The 21464-nt window shown below is 39.9% G+C and overlaps 1 protein-coding gene and 1 long non-coding RNA gene across 2 annotated transcripts in view; one reads left to right on the top strand and one right to left on the bottom strand.

Moving 5' to 3' along the window:
- The first annotated feature begins 4794 nt into the window (after positions 1 to 4794).
- The window catches only part of IGSF10 (immunoglobulin superfamily, member 10), a 20531-nt gene continuing 3861 nt past the window's right edge, over positions 4795 to 21464 (top strand). Inside the window, exons 1-2 of the mRNA XM_008579723.1 lie at positions 4795 to 5887; positions 6403 to 7303. Of these exons, the coding sequence (XP_008577945.1) occupies positions 4948 to 5887; positions 6403 to 7303 (1841 nt within the window). The 5' untranslated portion in view covers positions 4795 to 4947. The remainder of the gene's footprint in view (positions 5888 to 6402; positions 7304 to 21464) is intronic.
- On the bottom strand, positions 16338 to 21209 carry LOC103596149. The gene is made up of 2 exons (XR_551026.1): positions 21154 to 21209; positions 16338 to 18051 (listed from the first exon to the last, which is right to left on the bottom strand). It is a non-coding gene; the product is annotated as an uncharacterized LOC103596149 (long non-coding RNA).

The following is a 21464-nucleotide window of genomic DNA, read 5'->3' as shown; positions in this document are numbered from 1 at the left end:
ATGACAGTGATGGGAGAGTATCACATTGCAGAAATGGTGGAGCAGACAGAGCAAACGAGAGAAACCAACCTCCTCATTCACTCTCCTTCTAAAGCCCCCAGAACCACGCCCCTGACCACCATTATTAACCCATTCACTACTGCACAGTCCTACAATCCAATCACCTCTTCAAGGCCCCACCTTTCAGTTACCATAATAGCATTTCCCACCCTCTTAACAGTCACAGTGGGGGCCAAGTTTCTAATACATAAAACTTGGGGGACACAATTCAAGCCTCAGTGAATTTGAGGGATGGGGACATTCAGTCTACCAACCTCTTATCAAGTATTCCAGTGACCAGTCATTTTAAAGCACTGTTTTTAAGTGTCCAGGTATGTGATATCCAAATACCTGAGGAAGCTTCTATGATTTGGAAAGGCTTAGACTGGTCCTAGTGCTTTAAGACTTGCAAGCTTCTGACTCTATCAAAACATCAGATCTTCAATGGGCTGTCCCACTGCTTCTGCACAATGTTCTTCCCTCCCCACTGGGCCTGATCCTCCTCCAGAGAGTCTATCTTAGCCAATGGGGCCATCGGCCATCCGGTTATGAAAGTCATGAACCTGAGTCTCCTTTACTCTTCTTCTCGTTTACCCTTCCTATTCTATCAATCCTCACCTATTGATTGGTTCTACCTGCTTCATTATCTCCCACATCCATCTGTTCCTCTCCATTTCTATTGCTACTAAGCCTGACCAGGTCAAGAAACTTTGTAATTCAGTCAATGTTCTTTTGGGTAATGGAAATAAACTTAGAGTTTTAATAATATCCAAGGACTTATAAATGATCATTTATCTAACAGGTTATCTTTTAAAGGACAATGAAGTTCTACGACTGTCTTAAAACATTAAAATGAAGAAATAGAACTAAGTTGCTGTTAATAAAAAGTGACACACATGAGCGCATCATTTTGCTTCCTGAGATAAGGAAATGATTGATTCAACTAACATTTACTGAGTACCAACTATACCTGTATATCAGGCATTTTCTAGGCATGGGAAATACAGCAGTAAATAAGACAGATGAAATCCTTGTGCCTAGGCATATTGTACTGTAGCAGGATATATAGACAATATCTTTTTTAGAAATAGATTCAGAGCCGAAAGACATAGAAAATTTTCTGTTAAACACTAAAATTTCCAAATTGTTTCAAATTCTAGCAAAAGCTAATTCTTCAAAATGTTCAAATATTAATTCATAGAAAGTTCACAAATGGTAATAATTCAACTATTTTTTTCCGAGGTGTAATAAAATGCAAGAAAGACAGAAGCCCCTCCGGTCCTCAGCAATGTCCCCTTTGCATGAACCCCAGGACCTCTAAAGGCAAGCCCTTAGCTGTGGCCCCAGCAGCAGCTTTCCTGTGTGCCAAGCCCACCATCGACACATCCCTGAAATCAAAGAACCTGACTATACTGGAAGATGGTGATTCTGCCTCCATCTCTCCCCAGGACTTCGTAGCACCCTTAGGCTCCCTCACTTTGAATATGACAGATCAGTCTGGAAATGAAGCTAACATGGTCTGCAGTATCCAAAAGCCCTTGAGGACATCACCCATTACATTCACTGAAGAAAATGACTACGTCATGCTAAATACGTCATTTTCAACATTTCTGCTGTGCAACATAGATTACAGTCACATTCAGTCAGTGTGGCAGCTTCTGGCTTTGTACAGTGATTCCGCTCTGATACTAGAAAGGAGCCACTCGCTCACTGACACACCACAGCTCTGTTACAAATATAAACAGGTGGCTCTTAATCCTGAAGACACTTTTAGTAACATAAAGGCTGATCTCAGAGCAGATCCCTCTTGGTTAATGCAAAGCCAAATTTCCTTGCAGCTAAACAGAACTGCCACCACGCTCGGCACATTATGGATCCGGTACTCCAGTAACGCGCAAGTCACTTTACCAAGGGCAGAGGTGAGGCCGGTGAAACACAAATGGACCATGATCTCGAGGGACAACAATACTAAACTGGAACGCACTGTTTTGGTAGGAGGGACCGTTGACTTGAACTGCCCAAGCCACGGTGACCCCACCCCACATTTGGAGTGGCTTCTGGCTGATGGGAGTAAAGTGAGAGCCCCTTATGTGAGTGAGGACGGACGAGTCCTAATAGACAGAAATGGAAAGCTGGAGCTCCAGATGGCTGACAGTTTTGACACAGGCATGTATCACTGCATAAGCACCAGTTACGATGATGCAGACATTCTCACCTACAGGATAACTGTGGTGGAGCCCAGCATAGAAGCCTATCAGAGTGAGGACGGACGAGTCCTAATAGACAGAAATGGAAAGCTGGAGCTCCAGATGGCTGACAGCTTTGACACAGGCATGTATCACTGCATAAGCACCAGTTACGATGATGCAGACATTCTCACCTACAGGATAACTGTGGTGGAGCCCAGCGTAGAAGCCTATCACGAAAATGGGGTTCATCGCACAGTTTTCACTGGTGAAACACTCGACCTTCCATGCCATTCTACTGGTATCCCAGATGCCTCTATTAGCTGGGTTCTTCCAGAAAACACAGTGGTCTATCAGTCCTCTAGAGACAAGCAAGTTCTTAGTAATGGCACATTAAGAATATTACAGGTCACCCAAAAAGACCAAGGTCATTATCGCTGTATAGCAGCCAACCCATCAGGGGTCGATTTTTTGATTTTCCAAGTTTCAGTCAAAATAAAAGGACAAAGGCCAGTGGAGCATCACGAAGAAACAGATGGGTCTGGATTGGATGAGCCCAATCCCACTGCTCACCTTAAGTTTCCACCAGCTGTACAACCCCCTACATCTGCTCCAGTGGGAGCTGAGGTTGGAAAACAGGTCTCAAGCACAAGTAGGAAGCACAACTCTCAGGAGTTAATACACCAGCAACGTGAGGAATCAACAAATCGACGTTTTAGGGAGCACAGGAGACACTTCCTTCCCTCTGCTCGTAGAATTGACCCACAGCACTGGGCAACACTTTTGGAGAAAGCTAAAAAGAATGCTGTGCCAGAGAAACGAGAAAATACCACAGTAAGGCCACCTTCACCAGCCACCCACCTCCTGAAAATACCTGGTGAGGAAGAAGACTCTTCAGCCATGCTCCCTCCAGATGAGGAATTTATGATCCTGGCAACTAAAGCTTCGAATGTTCTTGTAAGGCCAGTGACTGCTGATTCCAGAACAATATCTGATAGCCCTGTGACATATACAACTTCTGGCACAGAAGTCTCTCTAATTGTGAGTCCACAAATACTACCACCTGAAAAACCTATAGATTTCAAACTCTCTACTGCTATTAAAACTACAACCATATCAGAGAATACAAACCCAACCATATCAAGCAAAATGCATGGGACAACCAATCAAAATTCATCTACTATCCTTCCACTACTACCTGGAGTGACTGAATTTCAGGACGCTGACCAGATGGGGAGAAGAGAGCCTTTCCACAGTGCACCCCCAGTAACAGTGAGGACTGGGATCAAAGATGTCAATATCAAAATGCTTAGTAGCCCTAACAGCAAAGCTCACCTATTCTTGGAGTCAGTAAATACCACGAATGGTCAACAAACACCTGAGCCCAGGAGCAATCACTTCTATTCTCACACTACTCAGAAACCGAGCACCTCTGGGCTCCCTTCAGATCCACACACTGCTGCTCATCCTCAGCTTCAGATTCCTAGAAACAGTACAATTAACATACCACTGTCTAGACGCTTTGGGAGACGGAGGAAAATTTGGGGCAGGGGACAGATTATCAGCCCATATAGAACTCCGATTCTCCGAAGGCATAGATATGGCTCTGTGAGGCCAACATCCAGAGATTTTTCCAAAGGAAGCACTACTGCATTTTCAGCCACAGACTTCAATGTCATGTCCGATTCTCCGAAGGCATAGATATGGCTCTGTGAGGCCAACATCCAGAGATTTTTCCAAAGAAAGCACTACTGCATTTTCAGCCACAGACTTCAATGTGATATGCCCGTCCTGTCCTCCCAGAGAGAGACTCACCACTGCTACAGCGACTTTGTCTTTTCAAAGTTCTTCCCCCTTCCCCCTTTCCAAAGCTGACCTTGCCAGAGTTGTATCAGAAGAGTCTACAACTCTAGTCCAGAATCCATCATTGCTATTTGAGAATAAACCAAATGTAGACATTGAGAAAACAACACTCACAATAAAATATTTCAGTGCTGAGAGTACCCAAGTGACTCCAACTGCTGCAGTCACAACTCAAGCCCCAGCTTCCATATCTATGGAAAAAACTCATGGAACAAATATTGGTTACCCAAGTGCATCTGGTACCAGTGAAGCTAAAGGAGATTCGGTCATTACACCGCCCCTTTCTGGTCCCACCACCAAGCCATCAGTGCCTACTACTATTGCCATTACAGGATTTTCAGGAAGGAAAATTCCCTGGCATCACATCTTTGCAAATAGCCATCACCAAAAAGAGAGATCAAGAAATCAGCTTAAATTTGTTTTACAAAAAAGCACAACTATGATGCTTCCTAACATAACTCCTGCTTTACCCACAGATAAAGTTTCCCCCTTCCATTTCACAACGCTCCCAGCAGGCACGGTGCAAATTCCCTCTGTAACACTGCCTACAACTCACCACAATTCCACCAAAACACACAGTTCTAGAAGCTTCCCAACAATGAAGGAGCTGCCCTTCCCCACCCTCTACCCCACACTCCCTAGTATCTCAAGCAAAGAATCAAGTATTACAAGCTTCTTATCAATGCAAACAGCCACACTGGCAACTGCTCCCACTGCCCCTGCATCCGTCATTATCTCTAAAACCCAAACAGCGAGTCCCACAGCACAAAAAGTACAAAGGAAAAAGGAGCCTCAGAAGGACACGAATGACCCAAACATCTCTCCAGGCCAGAGTTCTGGCTTCACCACACCCACTGCTATGACACCTTCTGTTCCAACCACAGTTGAACCTTCGATTGATCCCAGTGTCTCTGCTTTTACTCACTCCTCCCTAGAAAACACAAATGGAATTTTGAACACAATTGTTCTTCATTCAAGAACTCCTAATCTGACAGACGTAACTAAAGAACTACTTCAAGTGAGTCCTGAGACTCTGAAGAGCACAACTGCTTCTGAAACAACTTTGTCCAGCAAATCACACCAGAGTACCACAACTAGGAAAACAATCATGAGACACTCGACAGTGACAACATTCCTGAGCAGCAGTGCCACTGTAATGCCAATCCCCATCTCCCCTCCCTTCACTCAAAGTGCAGTTACTGACAACGTGGTAACTCCCATTTTCAGGACAATGACTAACACAATGGTCAAGTCACATGAACCTGCAAAGCACAATCCTAAACCACAGCAATTAGTAGTAGAGGCTGCAGAGTCTCCCAAGTCTTGCCCAAATGCCACGTCCACCGTTGGAACCACTGACTCTATCTACTCTAATCTGTTACGTTCTACTCCGATGCCAGCACTAACACCAGTTACATTACAGAATTCTAAATTGTCTCCCTCTCTCTGGTCAGAAAATCAATTTTGGCACAAGTCATACCCAGAAATTGCTGAAAAGGGTGAAAAGCCAATAGTAAGCATGCCGCCCACTGTAGACTTACCAGAGGCCACCACCCGTGCCTCAAATTGGGACGGACAGAAGAGTGCGAAAGAGAGTGGCTTTGATGAGAAACCAGTTCAGAAAATAACTTCCAAACTCTTTCCTTTTGACTCCTTGTCTAGGAATATATTTGAAAAGCCCAGAATAGTTGGGGGGAAAGCTGCAAGTTTTACTGTTTCAGCTAACTCAGAGGCCTTTCTTCCATGTGAGGCTGTTGGAAATCCCCTCCCCACCATCCACTGGACCAGAGTCTCATCAGGTATTTGAAACTGTTTCTTTACACTTAGTCTTCTTTGGCTATAAAACAAGGAAAAAATTGTGTTATATTTCAGGGTTATGCATCCAAAGAATCAATACCATTTTCAAGTTTCTCCAATATAAACAAAGAATCAATACCTTTTTCAAGTTTCTCCAATATAAATAAACTGTTAATATTATCCTTTGACATTTGCATCTTTTTTGTTGTTCATTAGGTTTTAAAATATATGTTAAAAACTTTTTTTGTAATGCTTTGAAAGCAGATCCAAAGAAATATGATTTGAAAAAGAGAGAACGGTCATTATTGAACCCTCTGGCTTTTAAATTAAAATTGTTAAGTTAAAATTATGTTATACTGTGTTAAAATTATGAATAAAAAAATCCAGGAATAATTTTAGGACTAGGTGTCTTAATTTTAATTTTAAATGTATTCTCAGTAGCCCAACACAAAGAGAGCTTTATGTTTTCTATCTAAACTTTGATGACTTATGGCATAAATTTCTTTCTTCTTATCAGGACTTGATTTGTCTAAAAGGAAACAGAATAGCAGGTTCCAGGTGCTCCCCAATGGCACCCTGTCCATCCAGAGGGTGGACATTCAGGACCGTGGACAGTACCTGTGCTTGGCATCCAATCCGTTTGGCACAGACCGCCTTCATGTCACCTTGTCTGTGGTTTCCTATCCTCCCAGGATCCTGGAGAGACGTACCAAAGAGATCACAGTTCATTCTGGAAACACTGTGGAACTGAAATGCAGAGCAGAAGGCAGGCCAAGCCCTACGATTTCCTGGATTCTTGCAAACCAAACAGTGGTCTCAGAATCATCCCAGGGAAACAGGCAGGCCCTGGTGACATTTGATGGAACGCTGGTCATCCGCAACCTCAGCATTTACGACCGTGGCTTTTACAAATGCATAGCCAGCAACCCAGCTGGCCAGGATTCACTGCTGATTAAAATGCAAGTCATTGCAGCCCCACCTGTTATTCTAGAGCAAAAGCGGCAAGTCATTGTAGGGACTTGGGGTGAAAGCTTGAAACTGCCCTGTACTGCAAGAGGAACTCCTCAGCCCAGTGTTCACTGGGTCCTCTCTGATGGCACTGAAGTGAAACCATTACAGTTTACCAACTCCAAGTTGATCTTATTTTCAAATGGGACTCTGTATATAAGAAACATAGTCTCTTCAGACAGGGGAACTTATGAATGCATCGCTACCAGTTCCACTGGCTCGGAGAGAAGGGTGGTAACGCTTACGATGGAAGAGCAAGAAACCACTCCCAGGATAGAAGTTGCATCCCAGAAATGGACTGAGGTGAATTTTGGGGACAAATTACTACTGAACTGCTCAGCCACTGGGGAGCCCAAACCCAAAATAATCTGGAGGTTACCATCCAAGGCTGTCATTGGCCAGTGGCACAGGTAAACCTGTACCTTTGTGTTGGAATTACTTCTGTTTAGCTGTGCAACTTCTGAAATGGAAAAAGTGGTCCAGCAAGGCTAGCAGCAGTTTTAGAGAGCACATAGACTCTGCGCATAAAGTCACCCCTCTCTAAAGAAACCTAATCCTCTTGAGGTCATTTGAACATGAAAATGCTTAACTCTTAAGGGCCAACGTCTTGAGTTTATACAAGAGGTCTTCAAAAAGTTCACAGAAGGATTCATATTATCTTTTAATTCAAAAGTTCTATGAACTTTTAAAAGTACTCTCGTATAGTTAAAAGCAGAATCAAAATTTTATTTGTCTCCAGACTGTGAGTTTTAAAATGGTAACTGTGTAAGTGTATTCATACTCTCCATATCCAGAAACAAGGAGGGAATTTCTGTGATGCAGTTGAAGTTCTGGAGAGAAACGCTCCATTATTTCACTCTTCAAAGTCTCCTATTAGACATTTTAAACTTTAGTAAAATCAGCACTTAATTTCTTCTTTCCCAAAATTGCGAAGTACTTTAGGAAAGTCACAACATTAAGGCCTTCACAAAATTAAATGCATTCAGGATTTCCTTCCTCTGATGTGGTCAGACAAATACATACATAGATCTGCTTTCTTTCTTCTTTCCCAAAATTGCGAAGTACTTTAGGAAAGTCACAACATTAAGGCCTTCACAAAGTTAAATGCATTCAGGATTTCCTTCCTCTGATGTGGTCAGACAAATACATACATAGATCTGCTTTCTCTAGTATGCTCTTTTATAAGCACATTAGTATTCATTTCATGGCTGGTTTTCTGAATAGATGAAATCTATCTTTGAAAAGCAATAATTGTAGCATATGGGTTATTAATTTTTTCCATTTGCATGACTTTATGTGATGATTTTCCATAATATGCCAGGAAAAGATAAGGATGAGCATTTCCATTTTACATATGTTTATTCATTAATAGAAAATGTCCACACAGGAAAAATTATACATAGTGGATATGAATTTATACTCATGCTTAGAAGTTGAAGAGCAGATTTTTTTCTAGTTTCACAATATGAGTTGGTACTTAATGAATTTAACTTGTGATTTCTAATTCAAAAGTAAATGTTACTTTTCAAGTTTTTCAAATAGTCATCAAAATTACCTGACTAAATGTTAAATTGAATTTAGTACAGATTTAAAATTTTAAAATTCTGAGTTGTGAAATGTGAACTTTAGAAACCATGTTATTTTTTTATCCACTACACATAAACCCATTATAGCATCAAATATTTTCAATGCTGTATGAGCTTTTGCATTTAATTTCACAATATCAGCACCTTTAATTTTTTTATCTTCAAGTTACTGTAAGCATTTCATTAATGTTGAATGCCAGTTCTATTTTCTGAAATTAACACATTTAAAATACATTCCACAGCACATGGGGTATGATTCTCATTTACCCAGAGACTGCTCATTATTTGTGTAATTTTGAATATAATTCTCACTAACCACACAGAAACCAGTGCAAGTGTAGAAAGCATCACATTTGTGATAGGAATAACAGATAAATTTCAAAATTTAGTTTGTAAAGACTATGTCCAAAATATTCACTGGGCATTAGGTCAATTTTAGAAAATAGAAACCTTTTATCAGGAGCTATGATAAAATGTAAGGAAATGTCTTAAAAGTCTGCAAATTATTCCAAAATGCATTATTAGCATCTCAGAATAAATCTTGACTAGGTATTCCAACAAATCCCTCAAAGTTAAATAGCAAAGAAATTAGGCAGGCTATTTATGTTTTGTTTGGGGAACATACTTATGGAACACAGAAAGATTGTTCATATGTGGAAGATGCAAAAGAGTGTGTAAGATCGCACACACTGTAGTGGACCCACCACAGGCACTGCGTTCTTTTCTAATGAAAAAGAATTTGTTTGCTAAGTGAGCACTGCAATGATTATTTTGCAACTAACCTACTCAAGAAGGCAAAAATATTCTTTATTTAGATGCTTTAAACATGTCAACAGAAGGAAGAATGGCACTTCTATTGCAAAAGAGAAGAACAAAAACCTTACTCTTCCCACTTCTTGGCATTACAAGTTTAAATTTATTTTAGATTCTAAAAATGAGAAAATTTTCATCATAGCTATGCTGATCCGAGTCCACCCCACCATGCCCCAAATAAGCAAAATTTGTTCATTTTCTTAAAGCCTGTTTGTCAGCTGAACCAAAAATCTAGCTTTATCTCAGAATTTTCAATGGTCCCAGACTCAGAGTATTGCTAGTCTATTTCCAGTACTTTCAACATAACTTATGCAACCTGTTTCAGTGCAGAACTGTGTTTCCTTTCCTCTGGAACGTTGTTCCTCATGACCTAGGAGCTTATTACGAGTGCGGAATGTCAGACCCCAGACCCACTGAATAAAAATCTGCACTTTTTACAAAGATCCCTATGTGAATCATATGGAAATAAAGTCTGAGCAGCAGTGCTTGGAAAGGCTGTAGATGGCTTGCCTCTACATTCATCTTTATAAAGAATTCTATTTCTTTTAATCAGGGAAAACTTCTTTCAAAAGCAAATTCTCTCTTAAAAATATCAGTTTATAAAAAGAAACAGCTATAGTTCTGTCTCTTCTTATATATTACAATCTCCAGTTGAATCAGATTTGGGGTGGGAGTGTCACTCTCAGTCAGTGGTTCTCAAAGGGTAGTCCCCTACCAATAGTATTAGTATTGCCTGAGAATTTGTGGAATAGAAACTTTGATCCTAGGTTTTAATAAGCAATCTGTGTTGTTAAAAGTCCTCCAGGTGATTTTGGAGCACAAATTTGAGGCTAGTTCTCCAACTTGACTTTTCATAAGTCACCTGGGAAGTTTGTTAAACAGTGATTCCTAGATCCCTAGCCAGAGCTATTGAATCAGAATCTCTGGAAAATGAAGCCGGGAAATATGGGTCTTAAATTCGACCTCATGTAATTCTGATACAGGTGATGGAAGAAGTGCACTGAGAACCAACATTTAGAGCCGTGGTTCTTAGACTCCGCTGCACACATCAATCTATCATCTGGAAATCTTTAAGAATCCTGATGCCTAGATCACACTCCACACTAAGTCAAAAATCTGGAGGTGGTATCCAGCCATCAGTATTATTTTAAACTCCACAGTGACTTTAATGTGCAAACAAGTTTGAGAATCTGTGCTTTTAGAAAGCACGAGGAAGTAATAGCAGTGTAGCATGGTGAAAAACACTGGGTTTGGGAACCAGTCCTGTGGCCTATGGCAAGTTATTAAATCTTTCTAAATATCTGTTTTTTTTCAGCTGTATAATGGGAGAACTACTTCAAGATTTAAAAACCAGTGCAAAGCACCTGGCAATTTCCATTCCCTTTTTAAGTGCATCCATTATGATGTTTGCCTTGGTTTATATGCCAGAGAATTTTCTTCCCCATGAGAAAAAATAAATAAATGAAAGCTACAGTACCCTCCATACCTCATGACTTGAAGCTGTTTGATTTGGCTAGCAGTTCAGCTACGAAAAGCAGTCCTCGCTTTTCTCTCCAGTTTCATATACCTACTTAGCCCAAGCTGCCAGAAATTAAGAAAAACATACATATGCATTTTCACCTGTGGGTGGTCCTTGAACATCACAGCTTCAGCACCAATGCAATATCCACTGGTCATTCTGAAAAACTAGACTAACTTTTACCTGGAAAGATACCTTGAACATCACAGCTTCAGCACCAATGCAATATCCACTGGTCATTCTGAAAAACTAGACTTTTACCTGGAAAGATTTGCCATCTGGTGTTTAAGTATAGTAACAGCAGGCTGCGCAGTGGCTGCACTCTTGAGGGAGAAAAATGGTGTTCCACACAGCTCAACCTAATGCGGACACCAAGGAGCCACTTCACAGCTGCCCAGAGGGCAGACGCTGCAGCAAGCTTCTAATAGGTCTTATGTTGGCATTCTTTCTCTTTACAATAAAGTAGAACTCATTTTCCAACGGAATAATTCAATAACTGTTTTGTCACTAATACCTTTTTAAAAAGTATCAGCCTGGCATCTTTTCTGAGAAAGTTAATTTTTATTAAAGTTATTTTCTTCCGTACTGGTATCACAAAATGATAATTTTTGTGGACCTATTAGTTTATTTGATATGTAAACTGGTCAATGAGTCATGGTGTCTAGGAATCCAATATTTACAGCATTCCACTCATCATTAAAATGATTTTTTTTAAAAATTACCATGTAAAGGAGGTTCATTTGAAGTTCATCTGAGAAATACTACTTGTTTACACTAAATTATACCTGTTCAGTTAATTTCGTCTTTCAGCAAATGGCTTAGAAGATAATAAACTAGTACTGATTATAATTTTCATTGCAAGTTTAAAGCTAATTGTAAGTACAAAAAAAAAAAAAAAAAAAACCTGTGTGTGAAGTGATGCATATGCTGATTAGCTTGATTGTGATCACTCCACAATGTACATGTATATTAAACCATCACACTGTACACTTTAAATATACATTTTGGTTAGTCATGACTCGATTAAGGGGGGGAAGAGTGCTAATCCCATGTAAATAAGACAACGTCCTCCACTGCTAACAGCTGTACACTCAAATTAGTTTCTTTTCTTCTTAGAATAGGCAGCCGAGTCCATGTCTACCCAAATGGATCCCTGTTTATTGGATCAGTAACAGAAAAAGATGGTGGTGCCTACTTGTGTGTGGCAAGGAACAGAATGGGGGACAATCTGATACTGATGCATGTCAGCCTGAGACTGAAACCTGCCAAAATTGACCACAAGCAGGATTTTACAAAACAAGTGCTCCATGGGAAAGATTTCCAAGTTGACTGCAAAGCTTCTGGCTCCCCGGTGCCCGAGATATCCTGGAGTTTGCCCGATGGGACGATGATAAACAATGCAATGCAAGCCGATGACAGTGGCCACAGGAGCAGGAGGTACACCCTTTTCAACAATGGGACCTTATATTTCAACAAAGTTGGTATAGCAGAGGAAGGAGATTATACTTGCTATGCCCAGAACACCCTAGGGAAGGATGAAATGAAGATCCACCTAACAGTTGTAACAGCTGTGCCACGGATAAGACGCGGTCACGATACCAACACAAGAACCAAAGTTGGAGACACAGCCATCCTTGACTGTGAGGTCACCGGGGAACCCAAACCAAAAATATTTTGGTTGCTGCCTTCCAATGACATGATTTCATTCTCCAATGATAGGTACACATTTCATGCCAATGGGTCTTTGTCCATCAACAGAGTAAAACTGCTCGATTCTGGAGAGTATATGTGCGTAGCCCGAAATCCCAGTGGGGATGACACCAAAATGTACAAACTGGATGTTGTCTCCAAACCTCCATTAATCAATGGTCTGTACACAAACAAAACTGTTATCAAAGCCACAGCCGTGAGGCACTCCAAAAAACACTTTGACTGCAGAGCTGAAGGGACACCATCTCCTCAAATCATGTGGATCATGCCAGACAATATTTTCCTTACAGCCCCATACCATGGAAGCAGAATCACAGTCCATAAAAATGGCACCTTGGAAATTAGGAATGTGAGGCTTTCAGATTCAGCTGAGTTTATCTGTGTGGCTCGGAACGAAGGAGGACAGAGCATTTTGGTGGTTCAATTAGAAGTACTGGAAATGCTGAGAAGACCAAAATTCAGAAATCCATTTAATGAAAAAATAGTTGCCCAGCTTGGAAAGTCCACAGCATTGAATTGCTCTGTTGATGGTAACCCTCCACCTGAAATAATGTGGATTTTACCAAATGGCACACGATTTTCTAGTGGACCACAAAATTCTCAGTACCTGATAGCAAGAAATGGTTCTTTTGTCATTCATAAAACAACTCGGGACGATGCAGGGAAATATCGCTGTGCAGCTAGAAACACAGTTGGCTATATTGAGAAATTAATCGTATTAGAAATTGGCCAGAAGCCAGTTATTCTTACATACGCGCCAGGGACAGTAAGAAGGATCAGTGGAGAATCTCTGTCACTGCAATGTGTATCTGATGGAATTCCTAAGCCAAATATCAAATGGACTATGCCAAGTGGTTATGTAATGAATAGGCCTCAAACTAATGGAAAATACATATTGCATGAAAATGGCACCTTAGTCATCAAAGAAGCAACAGCCTATGACAGAGGAAACTATATCTGTAAAGCTCAAAACAGCGTTGGCCACGCACTGATTACTGTTCCAGTAGCGATTGTAGCCTACCCTCCTCGAATTACAAGTCGCCCACCCAGGAGCATCCTGACAAGAACAGGAGCGGCCTTTCAGCTCCGCTGTGTGGCCCTGGGAATTCCCAAGCCAGAAATCACATGGGAAATGCCTGACCACTCCCTGCTCTCGGTGGCAAGTATAAGCAGAATGCAAAGTGAGCTGCTTTCCCCCCGGGGCACCCTAGTCATTCAAAACCCCCAGACCTCCGATTCTGGGATATACAAGTGCACAGCAAGGAACCCACTTGGCAGTGATTATGCAACAACTTATATTCAAATAATCTGACATGAAATAAAGTTAAAATGAAATCGAACATCTGGACAGAGTTTATTTTTTGGAAGAAGTTTAATCAAAGGCAGCCATAGGCATGTAAATTAATTTGAATACATTTACAATATTAAATTTACAATGAACATGCAAAAAAAAAAAAAGGGTAAATTAATTTGAATACATTTACAATATTAAATTTACAATGAACATGCAAAAAAAAAAAAAAAGGACTTAAATTTACAATGAACATGCAAAAAAAAAAAAAGGACTTGTAAATAAGTGCATTATGAACTGATACTGATTTGTTTAATGGATCTCAAAACAAACTTTTAACTTAAGGCACTTTTATTTTGCCAACAAATAACAAAGAACATTAAGAGAAAAAGGGCCACCATAAAATAACAAATGGCTAATGTACCTGAATTTTTCAGTAAAGAATGGACTTCTTTTTCTTTTACTACCAGTTGCCTAGTGTCCATTTTCTACCAATGTTACAAGCATGGCTCTCAGAACAGAGACAATGAGAAAAGATTGAATTTGCAGTCTTTATGTAAATTTGCCATCTTGATGTATAAATATTTTGTGGTTGGTTTACAAATATTTTGCTAAAACCTACAGAAAATAAGCACTAAACTGTTTTTATTATGATTCACCATTTGTTCACACTGAAAATTTTCACTGATGGGGAATACAAAAATGTTTTAATAACTGCATTTAAAAATAAATGCAGGCTAACTTTTCCACATGTAAAAAGTAACTTAACACCTGCACATCATAAAATTTGAAAAGGGGGTTGATTAATCTTTGTCCAAATACACCCATTAAAAAGGTTTTAAAACATACAATGAAACTTCTTTATAATTTTAAAATCTAGCGCAGGCACCCCTGGTTTTGGAGTTGTTTAAAGTTTTCTGAGGAGGAATCATTGTGAGCTTTTTATTTCACTAAGTGGTAATTCTTTATGCAGTAGGAAAATGTTTGACAGGGTCTCGATCTATTACATATAATGAAGTTTCACTGTATTTAAAACCTGATCAACCCTACATAAATGTTGCTTTTCATAATTCACTGAATTTATTTATATTACATTCTTAATTCAACCTGCATTAATTTGGGGGACATTGTATCATTCACCTTTTCTAATTGTAGAGGCTGGGATTTTCCAGTTTTATTTCTCTAGCATCTATTCAAATACTTGCCTATTATTTAAGAACTACTAATTTGGGGGACATTGTATCATTCACCTTTTCTAATTGTAGAGGCTGGGATTTTCCAGTTTAATTTCTCTAGCATCTATTCAAATACTTGCCTATTATTTAAGAACTATAGGAGCCTTTTAAATGGAAAAAAGAAAAAGAAAAAAAATGTCATATAGATCTGTTCAGATATCTCAGGAAAAGAAAAAGAAAAAAAATGTCATATAGATCTGTTCAGATATCTCAGGAGACAAAACTGAGAGCTGTGTTAGCCCCTGCCAATCATTTGCTATCTACAAGAGAGCTCCCTTCACTGTGTTTTCATCATATCCACTTTCAGGTGGCACCACCTAAGAGGTGACCTGAATGCTACTAACCACTGATGGTGCTGCCCTGTGGCTATGGTCAGATGATACTGATTGTAGTGCGATCTCCCTTGACTTCTGGGCCAAGATGGGTAAATAGAATGACAAATGCACCCTTTTTAGGAATGAGCTTACAGTGTAAACAGGTGATGTCTAAGGGCTTCTTAGGTACAAAAATTGTGATAGGTATACCCAACTCCATGAGATTTCAAGGTCTTATCTTTAAGAGGAGCTGGTGTATCCATCTTATTCTCATTTCCTCTCTATCTCAACAAGCAAATTACCAGGTTCTGCCAGAGGGCTTTCCCTTTTGATCATTCTAATGCAAATGAATGCATTTGCTAGAAAAGAGAAAAATAAAACAAAACAGAAACCTCTCAGGATAGAGGATTAAGTGGAAGAAAATGTGACTAAAATAAAAATTCCAGTTGCTTTCTTTATAATGCACAGGGGACAAACAGCTCTAGGTTTTTCCTCAACTTTCCATAGAATCTTTGAATTACAGGGCTCAACTGAAAAATAAAATCTCAGCAACAAAGGTATATCCTCCACAGCTTTCATGTGCAAAACGATTAATAATTTAACTAAATTCTGCAAAATATAAAGTGCATACAAATGCTACACAGTTATAACAATCATTCTTAAAAAAAGTATTACTGCTGTTTGCAATATTGAGCTACAAAAATATATGATTCAAACTGAAAACCGGCATTTTAAATAGCAGTAATTCTTAAAGAGAAATAAAACGACAAGAAGGACGGGACACGACTTACTCACTAGGCAGAACATTCACATTTCGGTTATTTTGCCAATGAAATCATTATATGGATATATTACTTTGAAGAAAAATAACTTCAAGAACTCTAATTATAATTCTCAAGGTGAGAAAAAAAAAACCTAGTATACAAAACCAGCTGAAATGTATTTACATCTTCTGAAAGGAGATAGACTATGTTAATTTAGTGAAAAGAATGGTCTTTAATGTTTTGGCAAAGTCTTTTCCAGCCCAGAGTAAACACAAAATGAGCAGGCTGGAGGGAAATATTTTCACAGTGTACAAAGCAGTTCACATGGATGTTGCCACAGCAAAGTAAGCTGACATGTATTGAGGTCATTTGCATGAGTCAAACTTTGCAATGAGTAATTCACCTAGGAAGATACAAATTATTTATATAATGATTTCCAAAAGAAATTGTCTACTAAAGTCGTACTAGCTACATTTAATAAAAAAGTAGTTCTACATGGTTTGTTCATTATAAACAAATCTATTCACAGTATGCTTGACTACATTACATGTAAAATCATATGGCAAACGAAAATGAATTAACACAGAACATGGGAAAATATCCCCACATATGTTTTAAAATGCCCTGCAATTTTCACATTCAAAATTTTATGCATCTATATCTAAAAAAATATTATATGGAATACTCTTAAGTTACACAAACTGATAATAATTTACTGTATTTTTTTTACTCTAATAGGAGCAAATTACCACATACTTGAACAAAGTTAAAATAGTTACTATTTCTTTATAATAAATTTGATGTATAATTTACTTGTGCTTTTTGCACCAATTTATAAATACAGTGTATGCAATACATGACCAAGACTAACACCAACATTAATAATTAAATTCAAAATAGCAAATACTTACCATACAAAATAAACAGCAAATACACCTTTTATGAAAACCAGAGCCTTCTGGACTTTGGGTCCAGATTCTCTGGAAACCATGTCAAGTCTGAGCACTGTGGAATCTCAGGCCAGTTGCAAATTTTTTTTTTTCTTCAAGGTGACATAAAGTTCAGGAGAACCAAAATGGGACAGAGTCATTTTTACCAAAACAGACAATAAATACTTGAAATGATTCCACTGTGGTTCTCTCAGGCCTTTAGAATTTACATTTGTACCCTCAAATTCAAGTACAGCTACTTCTAAGAGGCTTCCACACATCCTAGTGTGGCTCTCACAGAAGCCTTGGTTTAATTAAGTTCTTGGTTTAAGAATTTTAAGTACTAAGCAACAATCTGTTTCAGCATCTTTTGACCACAACAAAAGCAAAGCAAAGTTCTACATAAATAAGAACAAACTTCATAAAGTGCTTATGAAATTACAAACATTTCAAACTAGAGTGATGCAAATAAATGTCCATTTCACCACTGCAGGTGAATGCAATATAAACGGGTCTTTCCCGTCAAGATCTCACACACTTTTCAAATCAGTAGTTTGGTCCAGCACAGGGAAAAAACAAAACAAAAATTCACTATTATTAAATACATAAACATCTTAAATCCACCATAATTCATTCTTCCTGTAAATATGAGATTCAAAAAAAGCACCAGTTTCAAAAGGTCCGCTACCACACTCTTCCTGGAGTAGGCCTGCATGATCCACATTTTTAAACCTACTTTAAAGTGGAACGAGACAAAATCAAACTACAACTTCTCCTTCGCTTTTTGTTTAAACACCTTTGTGTGAAATGTAGCATAAAATATAGTAAAATGTCAAAGAAATGAAAGCACAAAGGGGCATGTCTAAGGATGGCGAATGAAATTAAATTCAATTTTCTATTTTTCAGTGCAGACATCAAACTTCATGTCTTTTCCTCTTCTAGATTCAGAAGTGTGAAGGATGCCCATACGGAGTCACTCCTTGCTGTGGCTGATTACCTAATGAGAAAAGTAAATTCTAATAAAATTACAGATGCAAAATTGTGTCACAGATAGATGCTATCCTCTTGTCACCGCTCTCAGTACCAGCCTCACGTATAGAGGAATAGACTGATGTGACCTGAAAGACCCTAATGGCGGGATCCAAATTCCCCACTAACTTCATTCCGCAGAGGGGCCAACTCTACATAAGAGTCCCCTATCTGCCACGGCAAAGCCTCAGGATTAAGGTAACTGGCTCACCTAAAGTGTTTCCCTCTGAACTAAATTCAACATCAACATACAAAAAGACTAAAAGTCTCACAAAAACTAAAAATTCTCAAAATGTTTATAAGTGCAAATCAGCAATTCTGCCTTAACACTGACATTACAATGGGTGAGAGAAAATTAGCTTGGAATTGGGCAATTTTCTACAAATGGCCATAAGATATATACAATAGAACTGTGCAAGGGGGAAGGTATGTGCAAGAGTGGACGCTGTGGGTGTCCGCGTGTGCCTGTGCATGTATGCATGCATAATCACGTGTACACACACACAGAAAAATAAACAGTCAATACATACCAAAAAATGACAGGCTTAGAAACAGCTAGTGGTTGCAGAACTCTGGATTATTCAAATCCAGAAGCCTCATTCACATGGGCCACGATACAACAGGAGCCCTCTGGAGTTGTGCAGAGGACAGTGCAGCTTAGCTGCCACTCTTCAACAAAGGAGTTTGGCCTAACTGCTAATATCAGGCAGTAGAGTACAGTGAGCCCTCACTGTCTGCAGGGGTTCCAGTACATCCACCCCAGGATTCCAAACCCTCTGGAGTTGTGCAGAGGACAGTGCAGCTTAGCTGCCACTCTTCAACAAAGGAGTTTGGCGTAACTGCTAATATCAGGCAGTAGAGTACAGTGAGCCCTCACTGTCTGCAGGGGTTCCAGTACATCCACCCCAGGATTCCAAACTCCACAGAGGCTCAAATTCCTTATATAAAATGGCATCATATTTGCATGTAACCTATGCACATCCTCCCATATACTTTAAATCATCTCTAGATTACTTATAATACCTAATACAGTGTAAATGCTATGTAAATAGTTGTTATGCTGTATTATTTCTTATTGGTATATTGTTATTTTTATTGTTTTGGGGTTTTTTGTTTGTTTGTTTTTTAATATATTCGATCCATGGTTGGCTAAATGGAACCCACAGATATGGAGGGCAAACTGCATGTTGTGGTTAAGAGGTGGGCTCTGGAAGGAAACTATCTGAGTTCAAGTCCCAGCTCTGTCCCCTACTGTTACCTGAATAAACTTGGGAAAATTTATCAATATCCCTGTCCTTCAATTGTTTCCTCATCTACAATACTGAAACAGTAATAATACCTAATCTCATAGGGTGGCTTAAGAATTAAGTAAATTAGGGGCCGGCCCGGTGGCGCACTGGATAGTGCGCCGCTTGGGAGGCGCGGCGACGCTCCTGCCCGAGGGTTCGGATCCCACATACAGACCGGTTCCCGCTCACTGGCTGAGCGAGGCGCGGGAGCAACACCGAGGGTTGCGATCCCGTTGCCGGTCCCCGGTCCGGTACGGGGGCAACACTGAGGGTTGCGATCCGTTGCCGGACACGGAAAAAGACAAAAGACAAAAAAAAAAAAAGAAAGAATTAAGTAAATTAATACATGTAAAGTCATAGTGCCTGGGGCTAAGAAAGTGCTCCATAAAGGATGGCTTTAAAAAAAAAAAAAAGCTGCCTCCCTTGACCTCTGGAAAGCAGGAAATAAGAGTAGATGTGTTCCCCCAAACAGGTGCTATATAAAAAAATCATAGTTACCTATCTTTAAACACTAGGAAAAATGTCTCTGCCTTAAGATTATATTCTCTGAAAGAAAATGAACTCCGGAATTAATAAAATACAATGAAATTTTAATTACAAATAGACCAAACCTATTAAACAGTAGCTAGAAAAGAAGATTGTTTTGCTTGATTTAACTGAAATTAAATGAGGCCATAAAAGGGAAGTATTTTTAAGGGAACAACAAAAAAAAGATCTTCGGTATGCACTAGCAGGGACACCGAGGTGTGAAAGGGGCATTCCCTCTGCCAGGAAATCAACAGGCACGGCAGCCAGACAGAAGATTAAGACTACAACCAAGCTGCCCCTCAGTCATTTAATGACCTATTTCCTTACAATATCAGCAGGCTGCCAGACAGACATGCACCACTGCCTTGGCCACAATCGGTCCTCACTCTGTACTCCACAAGCATGTAATTCAAGACCCAGAAGAAACTGCTGGTCTCACTCCTTACCACATGGCTAGAAAAACTACATGAGCCAGATAATGGTGGCCAAGTTAGCACCAGGATTTAGGTCTCCTGACTCCCGGGCCAATCTTCTTTGCATCACAAGGGTCTTGCTCCCATTTCTAAAAGGATTTCCTGTCCTGTGACTCCAGCACAGGGCTGGTTTGATTCATGAGAGCACACTGCTGGCACCGAGATGAGGTAGGATGAAATGAGCTGTTGGTGTGTGCTCTAGAGAGGTAGCACCATCTAAAAGAATCACACCACCACAGCATGCAAGATTGCTGGGGAGAAAACACTGCCTTGCCATGCTGTCTGTGATATGACAGGTTTTGGTTTCTCGGAAGCATTATCAGGAAGGGTAGGATGGTGCAGTGGTAGGAGCCACAGGCTGATCCTGGCCTCCCTCTATCTGAGACCTTTGGGAGGCCGTCCTAACCTCATTCGCCTGTATACTTAACAGCATCCGCTGAGTAGCTCCCTGAATCCTCCAGTGTTATAAAAAAAAGGGTACCTGAGGCTGTTCAGGGTCGTCCAAATGAAAAGAAACATTTCCAGGTTATGATGGAAGCAACAGAAAAACATCTTCACTCGATTTAAGAAAAAGATTGGGGTTTTTCCAGGAAATGAAGCATTCAAGCCAAAACCAAACCAAACCAAGACAAATAAAAACATTTGAACTAAACCATTCTGGACTAAGAAAATGGTGTGGAGGAAAACAGGGCCGTTTTGAGATCTACCGCTTGTGTTTGGCTTGCCTGCCCGTGTTTAGTTTCCTGGGAGCTGTCTCCCCACGGCAGACACAGTACTTACTAGAAAGCTGCTTCTGGAGCTGCCGCACCAGGGCAGCCGTCTGCTGCTGCTGCTGGGTCTGCTGCAAGCCTTGCCTGGGAAACTGTAATTGCGACAGGAGAAAGGACGTACATCAGCCCATGGTGCCAATCACAGACAAGAACAGACACTTAATCCCGGGGTCGGAGAGCCTGAAATGTACTTTTAAATACTTCCAATGCCGTGTCTAGAGTATGTAAACTGATTTTCATCTACACCCTGTTGCACATCCGGTCAGCTCCTGAACTGCCCCATCCTTTCAGGAGCCCACTCTCCAGGTGGCTAGCTGGCAT

Source organism: Galeopterus variegatus, unplaced genomic scaffold (assembly GCF_000696425.1).
Source record: "Galeopterus variegatus unplaced genomic scaffold, G_variegatus-3.0.2 Scaffold1947, whole genome shotgun sequence".
Classification (NCBI taxonomy): domain Eukaryota; kingdom Metazoa; phylum Chordata; class Mammalia; order Dermoptera; family Cynocephalidae; genus Galeopterus; species Galeopterus variegatus.
Note: the sequence above shows the minus strand (reverse complement) of the source record. Positions and strands in the feature narration are given on the sequence as shown.